Source organism: Accipiter gentilis, chromosome 11 (genome assembly GCF_929443795.1).
Source record: "Accipiter gentilis chromosome 11, bAccGen1.1, whole genome shotgun sequence".
In the NCBI taxonomy this organism is placed as follows: domain Eukaryota; kingdom Metazoa; phylum Chordata; class Aves; order Accipitriformes; family Accipitridae; genus Astur; species Astur gentilis.
The window spans coordinates 4489376-4507940 of NC_064890.1; the positions used below are offsets into that span (position 1 = coordinate 4489376).

General features: G+C 49.9%; 1 protein-coding gene across 6 annotated transcripts in view; it reads left to right on the forward strand.

The window, feature by feature from the left end:
• The window catches only part of PFKFB3 (6-phosphofructo-2-kinase/fructose-2,6-biphosphatase 3), a 44138-nt gene extending 26127 nt beyond the window's left edge, over positions 1–18011 (forward strand). For 2 of the 6 annotated variants that reach the window (XM_049814478.1, XM_049814480.1), the window contains exons 2-17: positions 2070–2195; positions 2522–2618; positions 3128–3194; positions 3349–3423; positions 3731–3787; positions 5350–5474; positions 6221–6428; positions 7290–7436; positions 7807–7911; positions 8936–9065; positions 9274–9336; positions 9495–9559; positions 11111–11281; positions 12482–12504; positions 14450–14500; positions 15510–18011. In XM_049814478.1, coding sequence (XP_049670435.1) covers positions 2070–2195; positions 2522–2618; positions 3128–3194; positions 3349–3423; positions 3731–3787; positions 5350–5474; positions 6221–6428; positions 7290–7436; positions 7807–7911; positions 8936–9065; positions 9274–9336; positions 9495–9559; positions 11111–11281; positions 12482–12504; positions 14450–14500; positions 15510–15516 — 1517 coding nt within the window. In that variant the 3' untranslated portion in view covers positions 15517–18011. Of the gene's footprint in view, positions 1–2069; positions 2196–2521; positions 2619–3127; positions 3195–3348; positions 3424–3730; positions 3788–5349; positions 5475–6220; positions 6429–7289; positions 7437–7806; positions 7912–8935; positions 9066–9273; positions 9337–9494; positions 9560–11110; positions 11282–12481; positions 12505–14449; positions 14501–14553; positions 14631–15509 lie in introns of all 6 variants that reach the window. The other 4 variants (XR_007507722.1, XM_049814477.1, XM_049814482.1 and 1 more) reach the window with 4 other exon arrangements.
• The last annotated feature ends 554 nt before the right edge of the window (positions 18012–18565 follow it).

Sequence of the window (18565 nt, forward strand, 5' to 3'; positions counted from 1 at the left end):
CGTTGCACAGCTCCCTTGGTACCCCAGCACGCAAAATCGGCGCTTGCCGATTTTGAAACCAGTGGAAGCTGGCCTGGCCTTTTGAAACGCGGCACCGGGGATGCAGGTCACACAAAGGGAGCGAGTATGAGGGCAGCTCCAGCCTGAGGAATGTGGAATATTTAGAAAAAAAAAAAAAGAAAACCTCTTTTAAGATGGTTTTCTCATCTCTTGCCTGCTGAGTCTGCTTTGGCAAGATGGGTAGCTCTTCTCTGCCCTTCTGGGTACCAGCGCCGTAACTCTTCCTTGTGGCTTTAATTTGGTTCCTTTAGCTTCTGGATTACTATTTTTTTTTCTCAGAAGGGGAGGGAAATCCCACGTGCTCTGCATGCTCTCTGAATACCTCTCACTTTGTTTGCCTTTCCCAGATCTCCACTGAGAAAACTCTACCCCAACCCACCTCCCCGGTCTCCATCCCCTGGGAGCTTCTCGCATCCCCAAAATCTGCTCTGCCCACCTGCGGGCAGCTGGGACGGGCAGAGCTCTCCACCCAGACCGTAATTAAGCTGCGTTTTTATGGCTCTGCCACCAGCCACTCACTCCCTGCATTCCTTTCCCATGAGGTCTCCAGGCTCACCAGACAGATTGAAGGGTGGGTGAGAAAATCCCCCGGAGGGTCTCGCCTATCCTGCCTTCGCCGGGAGGGCTCTTGGTGTGTCATGCCTGCATGAAAGGCGGCTGGCTAATCCAAATTCCATTAGGCATCGTTAAGATCTTCCTTGCCTTTATTTAAAGGGCTTGGCTTTGTGCCTTGGCCTTTTCGGGTGTGCAGCACCATGTGAGAAGGAATTCTGCAGGGCAAACCCTGGAGAGGAGCAGGGATGCTGCCGCATTAAGTGGTCCATGGGGCGTGCGATCCGGGTAGTCCAGATGCATCCCGTCGTGCTGGGACCGGGTTGTGGAAGACTAAAAAAATTCCCAAACTGCGTTCCCACTCCTGCAACCTCAGCAATTTCCTCCAAACTGAACCAGGAATTTACTTTCTAAAGGATTTATGGGGGGAAGAAGTGATTCACCTGGGCAGCCCGGCAGCTGATTTGTCTGCGTTTTGGCCGTGCCGTTAGGGTGAATTGGAGAGGAGTTTCTCTTCACTTGCCAAGTCATCACGAAGTAATGCCTCTGGATTTATTTCCAGCCGTTTGACACGGACCTTCTTTACAACGACAACAAAGCTAGCTTAAAACAGGTTTATAAGGAAAAAGGAATAAGTCGCTTAACTGCTTTTGAATGCCAGTTGTTCTGTAGTCCTCATGCCCTGCTTGTCTTCAGAAAAAAACAGTTAGTTGGTTGCATTTGCATGTGTATCAGCTAAAAAAGCTAGCAAAAGTTTTTGGAAGGTGTTCTCTGTGGGTGAAGATCTTGGTGCAGGCCTGGGATTTCAGCACAGCGGCCATGTCTGAAGTGTGCTGCTGCGGGGACTGGACCAAAGTCCTTGGCTATTCTCTAGTTTTTCACAGAATTGGCTGAACTGTGGGAATGGGATGTTGTGTTTGCCTTGATTTTTTTTATTTTTATTTTTATTTTTTCCTCCCTAAATGGGGAAACTGAGGCACAGAGGTTCTGCAAGGAGCCTGGGGCAGCTGCTGGTTCTTTGCCTGCTTTGCAGCCATCAGGGTGTTCTTGCCGTGGCTGTCAGGCTGTGACTCCGGTCTCCCAGTTTGGGTGGCACCAGGGTGAATTTGGGTCAGCATGGCTTAGCTGGGGCAGTTGTGTCTCACCGATGGGCAGCTATGGAGCCGTCTGCCATGCCCCCTGCTCTGACGTATGCTCGTTCAGCAGATCCCGTTGCAAAAATGAGTCACTGGATTCACTCGCTCATGGTTTTGGTTTTCCAGGGTCATGAGAGGGATGCATAGGAGATACTGCAGAGATGACAATGGTGAACGGGGAGCAGAGGCTTTGGGTTTTCTCTTGCTGCTGAAGGACTTGGGGGGAAGGCTGGGTGAAGAGCAAGTGCCTCGTAGGGTTGATGCAAGATGAGCTGGAGGATTCATGGCAGCTCATGTTGTTCTTTCTCTTCCTTCTCGTAGCCTGTGGGCCGCAGCTTGCCAATTCCCCCACCGTGATAGTGATGGTTGGCCTCCCAGCCCGCGGGAAGACCTACATCTCCAAGAAGCTGACTCGCTACCTCAACTGGATTGGTGTCCCAACAAAAGGTGAGGCTCTCGCTGGCTGCCTGGGGAAAGCATGAGGTCTGGTCCTCAGGAGTTGCTCTAGGAGCTCAGTGCCTTGGGGAGTGGGAGGTAACGGGGGGGGATCTTTCCACGATCCCATGGGCCAAATATCCATGTCCTCCCATTGCTTCTGCTGCAGCCCAGGTTCTCTTTGACTTTGAAGGCCAAGCGATGTCCCTGAGCCTTTTGCTCCAAATATGTCACTTCTTGGCCCATTGCTTGAAAGCGTTATCTGCAGAAACTGCACAGCCGAGTCGAGCTGTGCTGACGCCCGCTCCTGTTTTTGACGGTGTTTGCCTTTCCCACAGTTTTCAACGTGGGAGAGTATCGCCGCGAAGCGGTGAAGCATTACAGCTCCTATGACTTCTTCCGCCCCGACAACGAGGAGGCCATGAAAGTCAGGAGGTAAGTGTGGGCGCCGTGTCCATGCTTGCACTGGGGTCCCAAAGGGGTGGCGAAGCCCATGGCTGGCAGCATGGTTACCCAGCTTGTATGGGGGGTGATGAACAGAAAAACTGGGCTCTAGCTTGAGTTTTCCCTGCTTGTCCAAGGAGTGCCTGACTTGGGTGCCAAAAGCTGAATGGGCTTGGTAGCTTCAGGGTCACCAACTCATCCTCTATCGGTGGTGCCCTAAATTCACCTTCAGGCTCAGCAACGTAGGGTATGAGGTCTGCCATGAGGTTTGACCATTGCTTCTTCATCTACTATTGCCTCTGCTGTGAAGACCAGCACGCTGCTCGACACGCGTGGCTCTTGTGGGTTTTTGTGTCTTTCCTAAATGTCCCTGGGAGGGGGGGGGGGGAGGTGGCGAGGAGGAGCCACAAAGCCTGCCTGCCTTTGTGGAGGTCTGTGCGCTGGCTGCCACAAGCATCTCTGAGGACATCAGGACCATGGGTGTCTCGCCTCTTTTGCAGGCAATGTGCCCTGGCTGCCTTGAGGGATGTCAAGCTGTACCTGACGGAGGAGGCTGGCCAGATTGCGGTAAGCTCAGAGTTGTGCTCCACGGGGTTTGGCAGCAGTCCTGGTCCCGAAGGCGCTGTGCCCTGTGCAGTTTGCTCCGTGGTTCCTTCTCTCAACAAGGGCTCAGTGGGAAACCAGGCACTCCTGGTTCTAATCAAAATCTTTGCTTTTAAAGGTATTTGATGCCACTAATACCACGCGGGAGAGGAGAGGGATGATCCTAAACTTTGCCAAAGAAAATGGGTTCAAGGTTGGTACCATTGGGCTGCTGCCTGTATTGCATAGTCCATGTTAATGTACTGTTGGAGTATCTTCTTTCACTAACGTGTTGTCCTCCTGATGCTCCTGTGTAAGGGAGATTCCACTGGTGGGTTTGATTAAAAATGTGAAACTCTTCCCTCATTCCCAGTATCGAGCCCTGGAGAAGGAAAAGATGGGAGTGGGGCAGAGGGAGAGCTCTCTGGGCAAGGAGGGAGGAGGTTGGGTTGAGCAAGGAGCTGGTTGGATGTTACAAACCTTTTTGGTGGCTTTCAGTTGAGCTCTGCTTTGCTTCACAGGTGTTCTTCATTGAATCTGTCTGCAATGATCCCACAGTAGTTGCCAGCAACGTTATGGTAAGCATGGAAGTGTCTTGCTTTTGTTTTCCCTTGTGTAGGATTTCCCACTTGCACCCGGCCGGTTTCTTGTCTGAACATCTTGCCAGAGTTGGTTGAGGATTAGGAGGTTTTTATCTTTTTATGATCTATTTGCCCTGGAATGAGAAAGGAGCTTTTGTCTCCCAGGACCCAAGGCCACCTGGAAGTAATGAAAATAAAAGTTGTTGCAGCCTTTCCCCAGTTCCCTTCCATGCTCTCTGTATTTCTGTTGACGTCTAACTTGATATCGAGGACAGAAATGTATTCGGGATGCTTTGGTGACCTCCACCAAAGTCCCACTTTTTGGAAGTGGTAGATGTGGTTAGAGGTTTAAATCCCGTCAGAGAGCAGTCAGACTTGATGTCTTTGGCCGCATGCAGCTTCCCAAAATCTACTGGGATCTGCTTTGAGAAGAATAACAGCTCAGCTTAGAGGTTTCTTGCCACTAGCTGAAGTCTGGGCTGGGAGAGGAGCATAAAACATTGCTTCCCAGCTCCTTTGGGAGCTGCTGGATCTTTGATTTCCCACCACCGCCAGCAGAACTCCTTTGTCCATTAGGCTTGGTAGATGTTAATTGGTCTACCTAGGCATGATTAACTTGAATGAAGGGTCCTTTCCTCCACTGGACTCTGCTCCAGCTTTATCTCCAGTTCATCTTTTTTTTTCTTTCTTTTTTACTTTTTTCTTTGCAACACCCTGAAGCTGGATTTTTTTTGGAGGATTTAATCCCTTTCTTTGGAAATTAATGATTGAAGGGAGAGAAAAATGAATTACTAGCTGAGCGTAGGTTTTTGCTCTGCGAGGTGCTGCGGTTGAATGGTGCTCTTAGTGCTGGGATCAGCGCAGAAAATACGCTGCGGGGCTGGGGCGCTGCCACGTGTCGCTCAGTTGTGTTATCCTGTTGATTTCAGGATTGCTTGTGAACTTACTAATGTGTAGTGCTGCTGCTGAAACCCAAATCTTCAGGAAAAATAGCCTGTTAGAGTAGTTCAGGCAAAACTTAGTCCATGAGAGTTCTGGATATTCACATCGCCTGTTTCTAGCATCTTGCACCCCAGTAGCTTGTCGCAAATAATGTGCAAAGAGGGGTTGAATGGTGTTATCCTGCAGACAGCCAGGTTGACCCCTAACTCCTGGGAACTTTATTCGCTCAGAAGGCCCGGGATAAGCATCTTGTCTAAGCGCATGCACTTTCCATTCTCAGCTTGAATTGCTTAAACCTGATGCTTTTCTTTAGCCATAAGAAAGCTCAGTTTTCCCACTGTATTGGGTGGTGAGGTGCTACCCCAACCCTTGGGAGAACTTGAGTGGACTGATATACATCTATACCAGTCATGCAATGGTTTATACCTGATTTTCTCACCTTGTGCTTAGTTTTGGGCCTAGTTTGCTTCTTTTCTGTCATATGATATTAGTGATGACTATGAAGTGGCTCAGCTGATAGCTGGATCTTGGCAGGACTTTGAAATTTGAGATCAGCATGTTCTGGCTTGGAAAGCTTCCTAACCTCTCCTTGCGGCATGTTTTTTCCCCTGTCGCAGGAAGTAAAATTGTCCAGCCCTGATTACCGGGACTGTAATTCGACCGATGCCATGGAGGACTTCATGAAGAGGATCAATTGTTACCAAGCCAGCTACCAGCCGCTCGACCCTGATGACTATGACCGGTAGGAAACTTTGCTGACTTCTGAGCTGGCTTGAATGCCTTTCTCCCAGGAGAAGACTAATGAAGTATGGAGCTGTATCTCATTTTGTCTTCAAATATGTGACTGCACTAGAATAATGCATGGCCAAGCCTCATCAGGAATTCATTGTCTTCCTTGAAAATGCTGGTTTTCCCCAGCCCTGTGCCAGGGAGCTGGGCACTGAAACCTTCCCAGGCTCTTCTGGGCTCAGATACGCTGGTTCTGTGGGTCTAAATACAAAGGTTTGAGTGCTTCTGAGGTGCTTTTGTCAGTCAAAGGAAGGGACTGCTTGAACAGGCTCAAACCACAAGGTTGAGCAAGCCCTGTGGTTTCCACCTAGTTGTGTGCCCTGGGAAGACCTTTGCTGTCTTGCATGATGATGCAGGCACCTCCCAGCCTTTCCACTGCTCACAAATACGTCTGTGTGCCCTGTCTGGATAATCCTGGTCCTGCTGAGCCCTGTCCTGGGGAGGAACATGCTCCCTGCTAGTCTTGTTTAATCCTCTTTACTGCTGCAAGGAGGAATGGTGATTACACTGGTGTTACTTAGCTCTTCATGAATCGCCGTTACCTGTTGGCTTCCTGTTGAAAATAGCCTGCAGGAAATCCTTTTAGCTGGGTGATTATGTTGACTGAGATACCTCACAAGGCTGTTTTTCAAGGATGGTGTTTCTTTCTTTCTGCTTTCCACACTGGCAACCCCCTCATCCTTGCTGTGCTTTTCCTAGGGAGCTTTCTCTCATCAAAGTCATCGATGTTGGCCGGCGATTCCTGGTCAACAGGGTTCAGGATCACATCCAGAGCAGGATCGTTTACTACCTGATGAACATTCATGTCCAGCCCCGCACCATTTATCTCTGTCGGCACGGCGAGTGCGAGTCCAACCTCAAGGGGAAGATTGGAGGTGACTCGGGCCTCTCCAACAGAGGCAAGAAGGTAAAGGAGAAGGGAATATTCCCCTATGGCTTCTAGGAGTAATCCGGCTGTAGCAGATGGCATGCATTGGGTTAAGTGCATATCTGATGACAGCTGGGTTGCTCAGAGGATCCATCTATAGGGCTGGTTAAATTTGGGCTCGGGCACAGCCTCAAAACAAGACTTTCCAGCTATCAGCATTGCGTGTAGGCTTGCATGTAGTTAGGGGTTAACAGAGGTTGGACTGCAGAAATCTCTAGGAGAGAAAGGTATGAGTATCTTCATCGGGTTGGTTCAGACCTTGCACAAGCCAGGCGAGATGTATAAGGACTGCTGCCACCTTTGGTAGGGATAGCCAACTCCGAGGGTGCTCTCCGATTGCCCACTGCTTGATTCTTCAAAGACATGGTCAAGCGCACTGCTTCAGGGAGGGTTAGTAGCTATTTTTGGCTTGCCAGATGATTTTGAAGTCCAAATGGAGTCATGTGACTATTATTAAGGACTACAGGATACATCGATTTAGCTCTACGACAAACAAGCAGAGCTGTGGTTAGGGGTGGCCAGAGTTCTTCTGCAGCATCGTAGGAGAGCCCAGGTTGCGGTGCTTTTTCTTGGGTGCCGATGTTTTTCCTTGATGATGTTAGGTTGCCGCTTTCTCCTCTGCTGTTCTCTCTGTTCTCATACCCCTCGTAGCTTTTGGGGATGAACGTGTGTGAAGCTGCTCTTTACCTCAGAGCAGAAGGCTAGTATGTCTGCCTATGGAAGGCAAAAGAGGTCCTGGAGAAGGACCTGGAGAAGGCAACATCTACTGGGAAGCAGGGAAGAACGCAGCTTACTGGGAAGCTGTGGATGAGGAATCGACCTCTTTTTTATGGCCCACAGTTTGCACTGGCACTGAACAAGTTTGTTGAGGAGCAGAACCTGAAGGACCTCAAAGTCTGGACCAGCCAACTAAAGAGGACAATCCAAACGGCAGAAGCTCTCCAACTGCCCTACGAGCAGTGGAAGGCACTCAATGAAATAGATGCTGTAAGTATCTTTGATTGCAGTAGGAACAGCTAGATTATGCTGGTTGCTGCTTGGCAGAGAGGGTGATAGCACCGGCCTTTTCGCTTTTGTCTAAATCTCACCTTCTGTGGGGAGATCTTCCTTCTGTGGCAAAGGGTACTTTTTCTGCTGCAGTACTCACAACGTGGCTTCTGATCTTAGCATTACCTTGTGCAGATGTGTCAAGATGTTGACTTGAGTGAGTGGATTAAAATGATTTTTGCTTGGAAATGCCCTGTAGCTGACCACTCAAAAGGTTATAGACAATTGCTTTGGAGAAGGTTTTGCCTGTTGGGTGTGCTCATGCTTTTTAAGCACGTCCAGTAAACTCGCGGATGTCCTGTTCTGACAGGGTGTTTGTGAAGAAATGTCGTATGAAGAAATCAGGGAGCAGCATCCAGAGGAATTTGCGTTACGTGATCAGGATAAATATTACTACCGTTATCCTTCTGGGGAGGTAGGTCTGCAAGGATACATACCTTCAGAGATGTGACTCTTACTTTAAACATGACCGCCTTGTCTTCATGCTGTCCTCTACACTTGGAGCCGGGGAGCAGCAAGTGCTCCAAGAAACTGGAATCAAGAAGGGTCAGGGCTCCTGTTTACCGTTTGCATTGAGCTCTTGTGAAATCGTGGTGCGTGAAGATCTTATTAAGAAACGTATCGCTTAATAAACAGTCCCACTGACTTGATAGCAAACTAGTAGAACGGGGGCTCTGGAGGTTTCTAGTCCAACGTCCTCCATTACATCCACTCAAAGTGTGGTGCTGCCCTGATTTCCTTTTCATTTCATCAAAGAAGGGATTTCTCCTTCTTGGGTTGATGTTGGTATCTCTGTTCCTGGCATGGGGAATGTGATCTGCTTTGGGGTGTGACACGCTGAGGTGGGAATTGACATCAGTTCTGGATGATACTTTAGGTTGTGAAGTGAGCTTTTTGTCCCCAAATTAAGTCACATCCATAGACATTTGGGAAAAATAAATCTTTGGAGACATCCCAATGACAGTGTGTCTAACAGCAGAATGTTCGGGGATGTCTGACACTGACGCTGGGTGTCTAGAGTTCCTTCTGGCTGCCTGTCATGGTTCTTTATGAAGTCGTTCAAAACCCTGGAGAATTTCAGGATGCTCCAGACTTTTCCGAACTTAGAAATCCTATAGAAAATCAAATTTCAAGATGTTAGGGAGACAGTATGCTCAAAGCTGCTCTGCAGTTGTTGCTTACCTTAATAAACTCTCAAGGACTGTAACTGAAATGTGAATGGCTTCTTTGTCCTCTGACCAGAAGAAGTAGCTATGTTCTAGGCTAGCCTGGACATGAGGATTTGTTGAACTTCTCTTGTTTTTAGCAGTAATTATGTTGGTTTAATTTAATTAGAGGCATGAAATCAATAGATGGACAAAGGCAGCGACCGTCACTTCTTATGAGGTCCTTGTTTCCTTGATTCTATGCTGTATCTCCTTTCCCTTCTTCTGTCTCAGTCCTACCAAGATCTGGTGCAGCGCCTAGAGCCGGTCATCATGGAGCTGGAGAGACAAGAGAACGTCCTTGTGATCTGTCACCAGGCTGTCATGCGCTGTCTCCTGGCGTACTTCCTTGACAAGAGCGCAGGTGGGCTCCCCGTCCCTTGGAAGGGGATTGATCCTGCTGGAGGAGGGATGATAGACAGAGCTCTGGGGAGATGAGAGATGTTTTTGGGTCCATGCAGGGCCTGGAGCATACATCTCTGATGTGGGATGGCTTTGGCTGTTGAGGAAGATGTCTGAGCCTGCTTTTGGAGAGGGGATGGGATAACCCTCCTGCTTTGCTTTCTCGGCAGATGAAATGCCCTACCTGAAATGTCCCCTTCACACAGTGTTGAAGCTGACCCCGGTGGCCTATGGTAAGTGGGACCTTTCTGCTAAACATGCCAAGGCGTTTGACTTGTACGTCCTCCTGAATCCACGCTGCCCGTGGGAGAAGAGCAGGGGGCTGGGGTGGCATCCTGGGCTCGTTGGGTTTGCTGATGGCCGCTCTGTCTCCTTGTGCTCCCTTCTGCAGGCTGCCGGGTGGAGTCCATCTCGCTGAACATCGAAGCCGTTAACACCCACAGGGAACGGCCAGAGGTGAGTGTTCCTTCTCCTCAGAGCTGTCCCTTGGTGTCCCCCTCCTTTCCCCTACGGTCTGCCGGCAGCGAGGACGCCCGGGGTGGGCATAGGGAGATGGCTCAGTTGGATGCTCGGAAGCGCTGCTGGAGGACTGGAGCATCAGATGGGTTCTTGCTCTGCAAAGATGTGGCCGGTTGAGGGTTTTCCAAGGGAAAAGGACTGTTGCATGTGCCTGCTTCCCAATGTGTTTGCCCAGGGAAAGCTCCTCCCTGGTCTTTGACTTTCACCTGTGCAGTCATCCACTTGCCCAAGCGGGGAACGGAGCCACAGATGGAGAAGGTGACTTCTCCCAGATCTCCCAACTGGCTGGCAGAGCCCAGGCTCAACACTTTGCCCAACATCTGCCTTTGTGGTTTTTTTTCCTGGCATGCCCACCGCTCTGTGGGGCTACCAGAGTGCCGTTCTGTAGGGTGGGGGTGGGGTGCTGCGGGGAGGAGACCCCTCATGTGGAGGAAAACTCCCATAAGGTCAGGTCCATCTGCCACGTGCTCCACCGGGAGCTCGGAGGCCAGAGCAGGGGGACACACACCAGCTTGGTGTCGGGGCTGGGTGGCCATCCAAAGGGGACCCCAGGGACCCTGGCAGCACCCATGTCCCAGCCTCTGGGACCTTTCCAACTTGCACTTAGAGGTGATGGAGCCCAACTGGATGTTGGACGGTTGGAACCATCCCCTTTTTGTCCCCATCTCCTTTTCCTTCGCTTCCCGACCTCAGCAGGCGGCAGCATCTGAGCCGCCTCTCCCTCCCTGCGGCCGTAACGGGGCGGGGGGATCCGGTCCTTCCCCCTGCCGTGGGGGACCATCGATGTCCTCCTCCAGCACCCTCGCTGGGATGGCAGGAGGGCCACGGGTAGGATGGAGCGAGACGTGTGCGAAGCGCTTGGGTCCCTCTGCTCGGCTACGCGGGCGCTGCCCCTCCATCCCGCCTCGCTTGAGTTGGAGCTTGCTGTGGTTCCGACCCTCGCTGGCTGCTCTGCCCCCACTTCCCAAATCTTCTTATCAGTCCGGGCTGGCTCATCTTCCCTCTTCTTGCTTTCACATCTCTCCCTGGGCTGGAGGGACCGGCTTCGAGGAGGAGACTGATGGGCGCCAATCTCTGTCGTGCAAAGTCATGTCTTTTGATTACTGCTAGGGTTTTTTTAGCAATCTGTATTTACTTTTTTTTTTTTTGTGAGCAGAGGCTTAGGTGAGGAGAAAGTCTGTCTCGTTTCTGAGTGCAGGGTCTTTTTTTTTTTTTTTTTTTCTTCCTCCCGCCCCTTCCCCTTCTTAGGAAATCATGCTGAGTTCTTGAACATTTTGCGTCTGGGTTTTTTTTCGGTGTCCAGAGCCTTTCAATGCATCCTTTGCACGTTGACAGTGATTGTGGGGGAAAAGCAGAGGCCGCTTTCAGAAAAAAAACCACAAAAGAACCTGCTTCTTTTTTCTTTTTTTTCCTTTATAACTGTCGCCTTCTTCCCTTTATTTTATTTTTTTTATTTACTTTTTTTGTCTTTGTCTCACTTTAATTTAGGAAGCAAAGAAGGGACCTAACCCGCTCATGAGACGTAATAGCGTTACCCCTCTAGCAAGCCCAGAGCCCACCAAAAAACCTCGCATCAACAGCTTTGAGGAGCATGTGGCTGTTTCTTCCGCCCTGCCAGGCTGTGTTCCTCAGGAAGTGCCCACGCAGCTACCGGGACAAGTTAGTTGAACTCTTTTTTTTTTTTTTTTTTTTTTTTGTTTTTTTTTTTTGTTGTTTTTTTTTTGTTGTTGTTATTCCTGTTGTTTTATTGTTTGTCGTCCTCCTGTCGCTCCTGAAGCTGGGGAACGGCTTGCACTTGTCGCAACCTGTGCTGCTGTCTCTGAGATGCATCTTTCTCCCACGGCTGCTGTCCCTCCCTGCCTTGGGTTGGTTTCGGGAGCACCCGGCGAAGGGTCGCTGTCGATCCTCTCTCGGGTTTTGAGAGTGTCATAACCCGCCCCCCTCAAAGCTCTAGGCTGCATTAATTTAGTTCCTTCACCATCTGGCATCGTGGTGTCAACCTACTGAGGAGCCGCATCTCTAGAGCAGGCAGGACCAAAGGGCTCCTGCCTTCCCTCTGGATGTGCTCAGCTCCGGTGTAGACCTGGGCATTGCAATAAAGCAAATGTTCTTGTGCTTCCCTCGGGAAGGAGCTGCCAAGACTTATCTTTGGCCGGAGGAGTCTCCTCCTTCCTGGAGCAGTAGGTAAAATGGACCAAAAAATGGGTAGAAGCCTCGGCACGGTGAACCTGGCTGCCTTCTGCAGCCCCGGGTGAGACCCCGTGGGTAGCTGCCGTGATGCTCATGTGTCCTCTCCTCTTTCACCCACCCACGAAGGGATGTAGAAAGAGAGACCTTGCTTGCCGCACGCTTCTCCGGGAACAAAACCCCCCTTCCTGCGCTCATTAAGGAGCTGGGGTGGTACCGGAGAAGTAGCATATGTGTGTGTGTGTGTATATATATATATATATATATATATAGGAGCCCCTTCGCCGTGCTGCCCTTGCCACCAGCTGCCTGTTGGATCGCGCTGTCTCGCCCAGCCCCTCTTCGCGTTGTCTGTGTTGTCTGGTGTCCTCTCGTCCCTCCTTGGCCAGGTCCCGGGCAGGTTAGGAAGGGTGCCGTGCTCCTCCGACTGCTCTGCTTGGTGGCCGCTTCGCATGAGCCTTCCCACCCCAGCAAGGACCGAGTGGGACAACTTGGTCTCTCGGTTTTCGGGGCTCCGCTTGGGCTGGTTGAGTCTTGTAACAAACCTGTTACCAGCTTCGGGTTTGGAAGCTCTCGCTGTTCGGGTGCCCCTCGCTGCCGTCCAGTGTCCTCTGCCCGGTCTCGCGCGGCGTTACTGACACCTCTCTCTCCGTTCTCTCTGTCTCTCTGCAGCCTTTACTAGGGAAGGCATGCCTGTAAGTACCTTCTTGCGTCTTATTCCTCCTTTCACCCCCTTTCCATGTCTCTTGCCATCCCACCGGTTGTTTTGTTGTTGCCGTGAAACCCGGCCGGGGTGTGGACTTCTTGGAGTTGATATTTCTCTGTGTGGGGGGGATTTGCATACATCTTAGGAAGGGTAAAGAGGAGACTATGGATGCTGCTGCTTTGTCCAACCCCTAAGTATCCTAGCTTGATTAAATGTCCCGATTTTGTTGAGAAATGAAGCAATTTATCACTTGCCCTCTATTGATGATGTCAAAATTCCTTGCCTCCTCCTTGGACAGTCACAAGATGGGAGATGCTGTTGAGTTTTCCTGGAGTTCTCTCCTCTCCGATAGCACATTGTGCTGTAGGTAACAGACCCAGGTGGTCTGTCCTTCTCGAGGGCTCCCAGTTGTGTCTGAGTGATGGCACCAGAGAGATATCTAAGAAGGTTCTGACCTCAGCCCCCAACAGGGTTTTATTGCCTGCGTGGGAGCAGGAGTGTGTTTTCTGGAGCCGGACTGATCCTGGGTCCTGGCATCCACAGTTCTGCAAACCTGCATGTTGGGAACAGCCTGCTTGGATGTCCTGGGCAGAGTAGGTGCAAGGATATTGTCCTCCCCTCCCTCTATTATGAAAGCAAGATGCCTTGAGCATTTGATGCACTAATTGTGAATAATCAAGGCTTTGACAATTTGGCTTAGTGCTGCTAGATCCTTGTGTAATAGGGACAGGACAGCTTCTGGATAAATGTGAAGCCTTTGGACTTAAATCGTGCTACGTCATTGAGTTGAAAGCAGCGGTCATTGAGCTGTGCTCAAATGTCTTCTCAAAGACCAGGGAGACTAGACAGCCTCTAGGCAATCAGCTTATGTGCATCCCTGTCCTGGTTCATTTCGTGGGCTGAAGATGGAAGGATTTCCTATAAAATGGCCAGGGCAGAACTCAGCCCTGCTTGCATGTCACAGCTGGTGAAACTCAGGTTTCTTCCCCTTTTAGAGTCAATGTTTTTGAAAAAAGGGAAGTTAGGAAGGTCCGACTTGGTTTTGCTGGTGGATGGGTTGGGGAAGATCATCACACTCATGCTCCTGGGCTAATGTAGCGGTTGAGTTGCTCAGCATGGCCTGCATGTCTATGCTCTTTCCCTTGCTACTCACGGGCATAAAAGCCTCCGATGAAGTGCCTGGTCTTCTTGGGTTGCTTTGAGAGCATTTTTGTTTCTTTGTCCATCCCTCCATCCAGCTTTTTCCCATCCATGTTGTAATAAAAAGCACTGCATGCCTCAGTGCTGGCTGGGACACTGAAAACACTCTCCGATGTTGAGTTTGGGAGATGGCTGCCTCAGATTTTGCTAGATCGGGAGCTCTGCTGGAGCAGGCAGTGATGGTCACCCATCCCAGGTGTAGGCTGGCAGCAGCAAGTTTAAGATCTCCAGCTTAAGGGACCCTGCCTGCCTCCACCTACTAGTGTGGGACTTCAAGCCTGCTTTTGAGGCAGCCACAAAGACACCCCAAAGCAAAGGCTTGGTGGCACTCAAACTGCTGTCACCTCTCTTGGAGGCCGTTGTCTCGTACGTGCGTGCATTTGATCCCTCACTGTGTCCCACCACAACCTGTATGGGGTCAGGGGAGGTGGAAGGTGCCTCTTTTCTAATTGGCACCATGGGACTTGGTTGGCAGTGGGGGCTTTGTTGTGTCAGCCCTCACTGTTGGGGTCTTGACCACCATCCAGGAGGACCAGGGGACGTGTGGAGAGGCTGGGGTCATGGCTGTGTACCTCAGAGTCCTCCTGGCTGTGGGATCGAGCTTGTTTGGGGTCGTGGGAGTACCTGGCGCGATGATTTCGTTTCGTTTTGCTTGGTTTGTGATCCAAAGTGCACTTTTTAACAAAAACCTGATCCCCTCCCTTCTTCTTCCCCTTCACTTTTCATGCTTAAAGACGACCCGTTTGTCACTTTCTCAAAGTTTTCTCTTTACTAATATTTCCAAGGTAAATGGCTGTGGTGCATGTGGCGTTTCCTAACCCTCCTCCTGTCTCCTTAGATAACAGAGAGAACGGCTCAGCCCACTCTGCCTCGTAGCCTGGCCGGGATTCTTGGTGATTGTAAGAGGCAGTTTAGGTAGTAAAACCAAAAAACCGAAACAAACAAAAAAGTCGAGAAACCTTCCTAGCTGTTTCCTAGTCCTTTTTTCCCCCACCTCGTTTCGTGTAGTTTTGTGAATTGGCCAATGTTCTTGTTGTGATCATCTTCCCTTGGGTTCCTCCTCTAGCGGATGCTCTCCTCCAGCCACCGCCCTCGGGGCTGGTCCTGCTTGTGTTTAGCTGGTTGTCTCTGGTTTTGTGGTCCTCCCCACGCGCTGGTGGGTGCCCGTTGTCATCACCCTGTACCAGGGCTGTGTCCGAAGCAGCTCTAGGGCCCATGAAACCTCATGGGGTGTCATCGGGGGAGCAGGCGCTCCTGCCAGCGGCTGGTCCCCATGCTGACTCCTTGGCGCGGGCGGCATGAGCTGCGTCTTCTTGGCAGTACCAAGGATGGACAAACAGTGACCTCCTTGGTAGGCGGGTGGGGGACACTGCCCACCCTCAAGAGGAGCAAGAGAGAAGGGTTTAATTGGGCTCCTTGAATGAACACCGTGGTCCCCTGTCACCTTGTCTTGCACGGACCAAAGAGCAGCTTCAGAAGTGCAGACCAGGTGGGGTGGGAGGGTTGTCTTGGTTTTTAGTTCAGTTTTTAGGGACAATCTCTGCCAAATTCCCACCCTGTAGTTAAAGCCAGGTGATGCTGGAGGGGAGGGGTGTGGGTACCAAGTCAACGCATCCCCCCCCACCTGCCTCCTTGAGTGGACAGTGTCCTCTCCTCTGTGGTGGATGCTTTCGTAGTGACCCGTGCTGTGGCTTTCTGTTAGTCCCCTTGTCGACGTACACATAGAAGATGCTGCCGGGATGGGATCCGACCCAAGCGTGACCCCCAACCCCGGTCCTTCCCCTCTCATTGCAGAACATGAACAACTCGCAGAAGCCGTTGTGACTCTGTTGGCGCTGTCGCGAGGCCACCAGCGACGTCACCGGCGACGCCAGCTTCCCATCCCATCACCATTTCCGAAGCTTGCTTATAAACCGGTCTCCTCCGTCTGCGGTGAGGTCGACCCTCGGCTGTTTCTACCCGCGCCCGTTCATCTGCAAACCGCTCTGCTGAAGGGGGGGAGAGATGCAGGAGAGCGGAGGAGAGGAGCCAAGCTCCCCAGGGTCACCACCAGCTCTTCAGGCTGCAGCATTTGCTCTCCTCTCTGGCGTCCTGTTAAATCGTAGCAAGCTGTAAAGTGCTTCTAGCGCACAGGAGTTTAATTTTCTTCTGTCAGCGGTTTTGATCTCCTTTTGTATAGACGATTGGTACCCATCCGTCTCTGGGTGGGGTGTATATATGTGGACGGTGCAGGGTTAGCAGAGAAATAGGGGAGAGGGGTGGGGAGTGAAGGGGTTTTGCATTTTTTTTAATTATTATTATTATTAATTACTTTTCAAGAAAGCCTCTAACGTGCTGTGCTGCAGTCCTTTACCCATGCTACAACCTGTTGCACACCTAAGCCTGTGAGCACCAGGAAGGCAGTTGTGTGAAGTCTTCCACAGCAAGAACTGCCAAGATTAACAAAAAAAAAAACCAAAAACCCACCCCAAAACATTCTTTCTCTTTTTTTTTTTTTTTTTTTTTTTTTTTTTTTTTTTTAAACAATACACCTTAAAGGGCTTTGCAGAGAATGTTGATCTGCTTCTAAAACTGGCTGTGAGCTGCCTGTAGTGTAGAGGGACCCACGCCGATGCTGGCTCGGGTGATGCTTTCATCTCGGCGAGCACCCGGGGATGGTCCGAGTTTGGGCACGTGTCAATTTTTGGGGAGACTGAGCACCGGTTGAGGTGCTGTGCCAGTACTTCATCTCCCCTTTCCTCCGCCTTGGAGGAAAGCGGAGAGTTTTTGGGGGGGGGGTGGTTTGAATCCCTGCATCGTCCCAGGATTGTCTAGCGGGTGGATGGGCTAAACTGGATGGATTTTGCAGACACACTGGTCTCGTGGAGGTGGCCAGAGGTCTGGCCGGAATGCAGAAGTCCCTGTGTGGCTGCAAAAAGCCACAAGAAGGGACAGTTTTGTCTGTGTTCTCTTTTTTTTATTATTTAATATATATACATGCACACATACATGTGTGCGTATATGTGTATATCTAGAAACCGCTTGGTTTTTGCACTTTATTTGTGGCAGGAGCATAATTCTTTTTTTTTTTTTTTGAGTCGTGCCCCTTAACAGGGGAAGCCTGAATACAGGCAACTTTTTTTTTTTTTTTTTGCATGCTGGAAAGCTGGGACTACAAAAAAATAGTAGTTATGGTGTTCGAGGTGTGTATGTGGAGGGAGAAAGGGGCGAAGTCCTGACTTAGACGCCGCCATCAGCCAACTCCCAGTGGTTTGATAACGCAAGATCCCTTCTTGGCAGCCTGTCCTGGGCTGCGAGACAGTGGTTAAAAATGGCAATTAACCACTATTGCTTTGTGCAAAAGTCTGTGGATTTCGAATATGGTTGTTTTTTGGGGTTGGTTTTTTAGGGTTTTGGGTTGTGATTTTTTTTTTTTTTTTTTTTTTTTTTTTTTCTCCTTCCCACTCCTACGTGCAGCATCACCTTCATCCCCAGCTCATGCTTTTTTGGCTGCATGGCTGAGCTGGAGGCAGGAGGTGAAGGCAGCCAAGCTTTCCTGCAGTGCTGGGCTGGGGGATTGGAGATGGGCAGCCCTTTGGTTTCATCCTTCCCATGGCTTTCCCCAACCCCTTGTGTAAGAAACAACATCCCTACAGACAGCAGACGAGAGGTTTGGGGAGAAATGATGATTTTTCTTTTTTTATTATTTTATTTTTATTTTTAATTTTTTTTTTCGTGTGTATGTTTTTTGGGGGGTTTGGTCTGTTTTTCCTTTGGGAAAAGGTGAACCACAGTGCCTAGCGCTTCAGCCTCGTGCAGCCAAAGCGCGTGCTCGGAGCGGCACCGACGGCGGGAGGGGGCCGGGACCGAGCTTGGTCCGTATCCGACTGGGGGAGACGGTCTCGGCAGTGCCCTGCCTGTGTGAGCTTGTGCATATGTGTATTATATTCCTGTACAGATGAAATAAAGAACACTTCCCCCCCCTCTTTTTTTTCTTTTTTTTCTTTTTTTTTAATAACCGCACTAAAAGCAGGCTTCTCCCTGTGCACACAGTTGACATCTGCCCTTTTGGTTTCTCTGACTTTGAGAAAAATGAATGTTTTGGGAAGGCGAGTCACTTGTCTTTTCAGCCTCCTTCCTGGGGAGTTTTATCTTTCTCCTCCTGCTACGAAAAGATAAGCTGGCAAATGTAAACATGACGTCTGACTGCCCTGTGATCAATCCGGTACACATGTAATTCTGCAGATGTTTTGGTGTGTATTTGTGTGTGTGTGTATATATATAAATAAATAAAAATATATATATTAAAAAAAAAAAAGAGCAAACCACAAAAAACTTAATGACCCTAAACTTTCTTCCTTTGGGACTAACAGAGGTCTTGGTAGGTCTACAAAAAGATGACATTTGAACCTGGTATTTTTTCCAGCAAGGGAAAAATTGGTCTGTGAGCAGCAGAGAAGTCCTCTCGTGCTGGAGGGGTTGGCGGTAGGTGGGATGGTGTCAGCCCAGTGCCATCATGCTGCCCCAGAAACTCACTGCCCATTGTTTTTGGTTAACAGCCAAGGACCAGGTAGTGATGCTGCAGCCATGGTGGGTGGGGAGAGGGGACTTGTCAAACCACACCAATGATTTCTTCCCCACCCCTTTTTTTTTCTGGTTTTGTTTTCCTTTGTGATACTTGAATTTATTTTTTTATTAATTTTTTTGATAGCAAAGTGCTCTATTTATTTAATGTATACTGCAAAACTTGGAGAGAAGGGTAGTTACTTGGGATTTTTTTTTTTTTTTTTTTTTTGATTTGTGGTATGTTAACTGTTCTGTATATACGTCTGGAATAATTGCCTGATATAAAGCTGTGCCAGCTGAAAAAC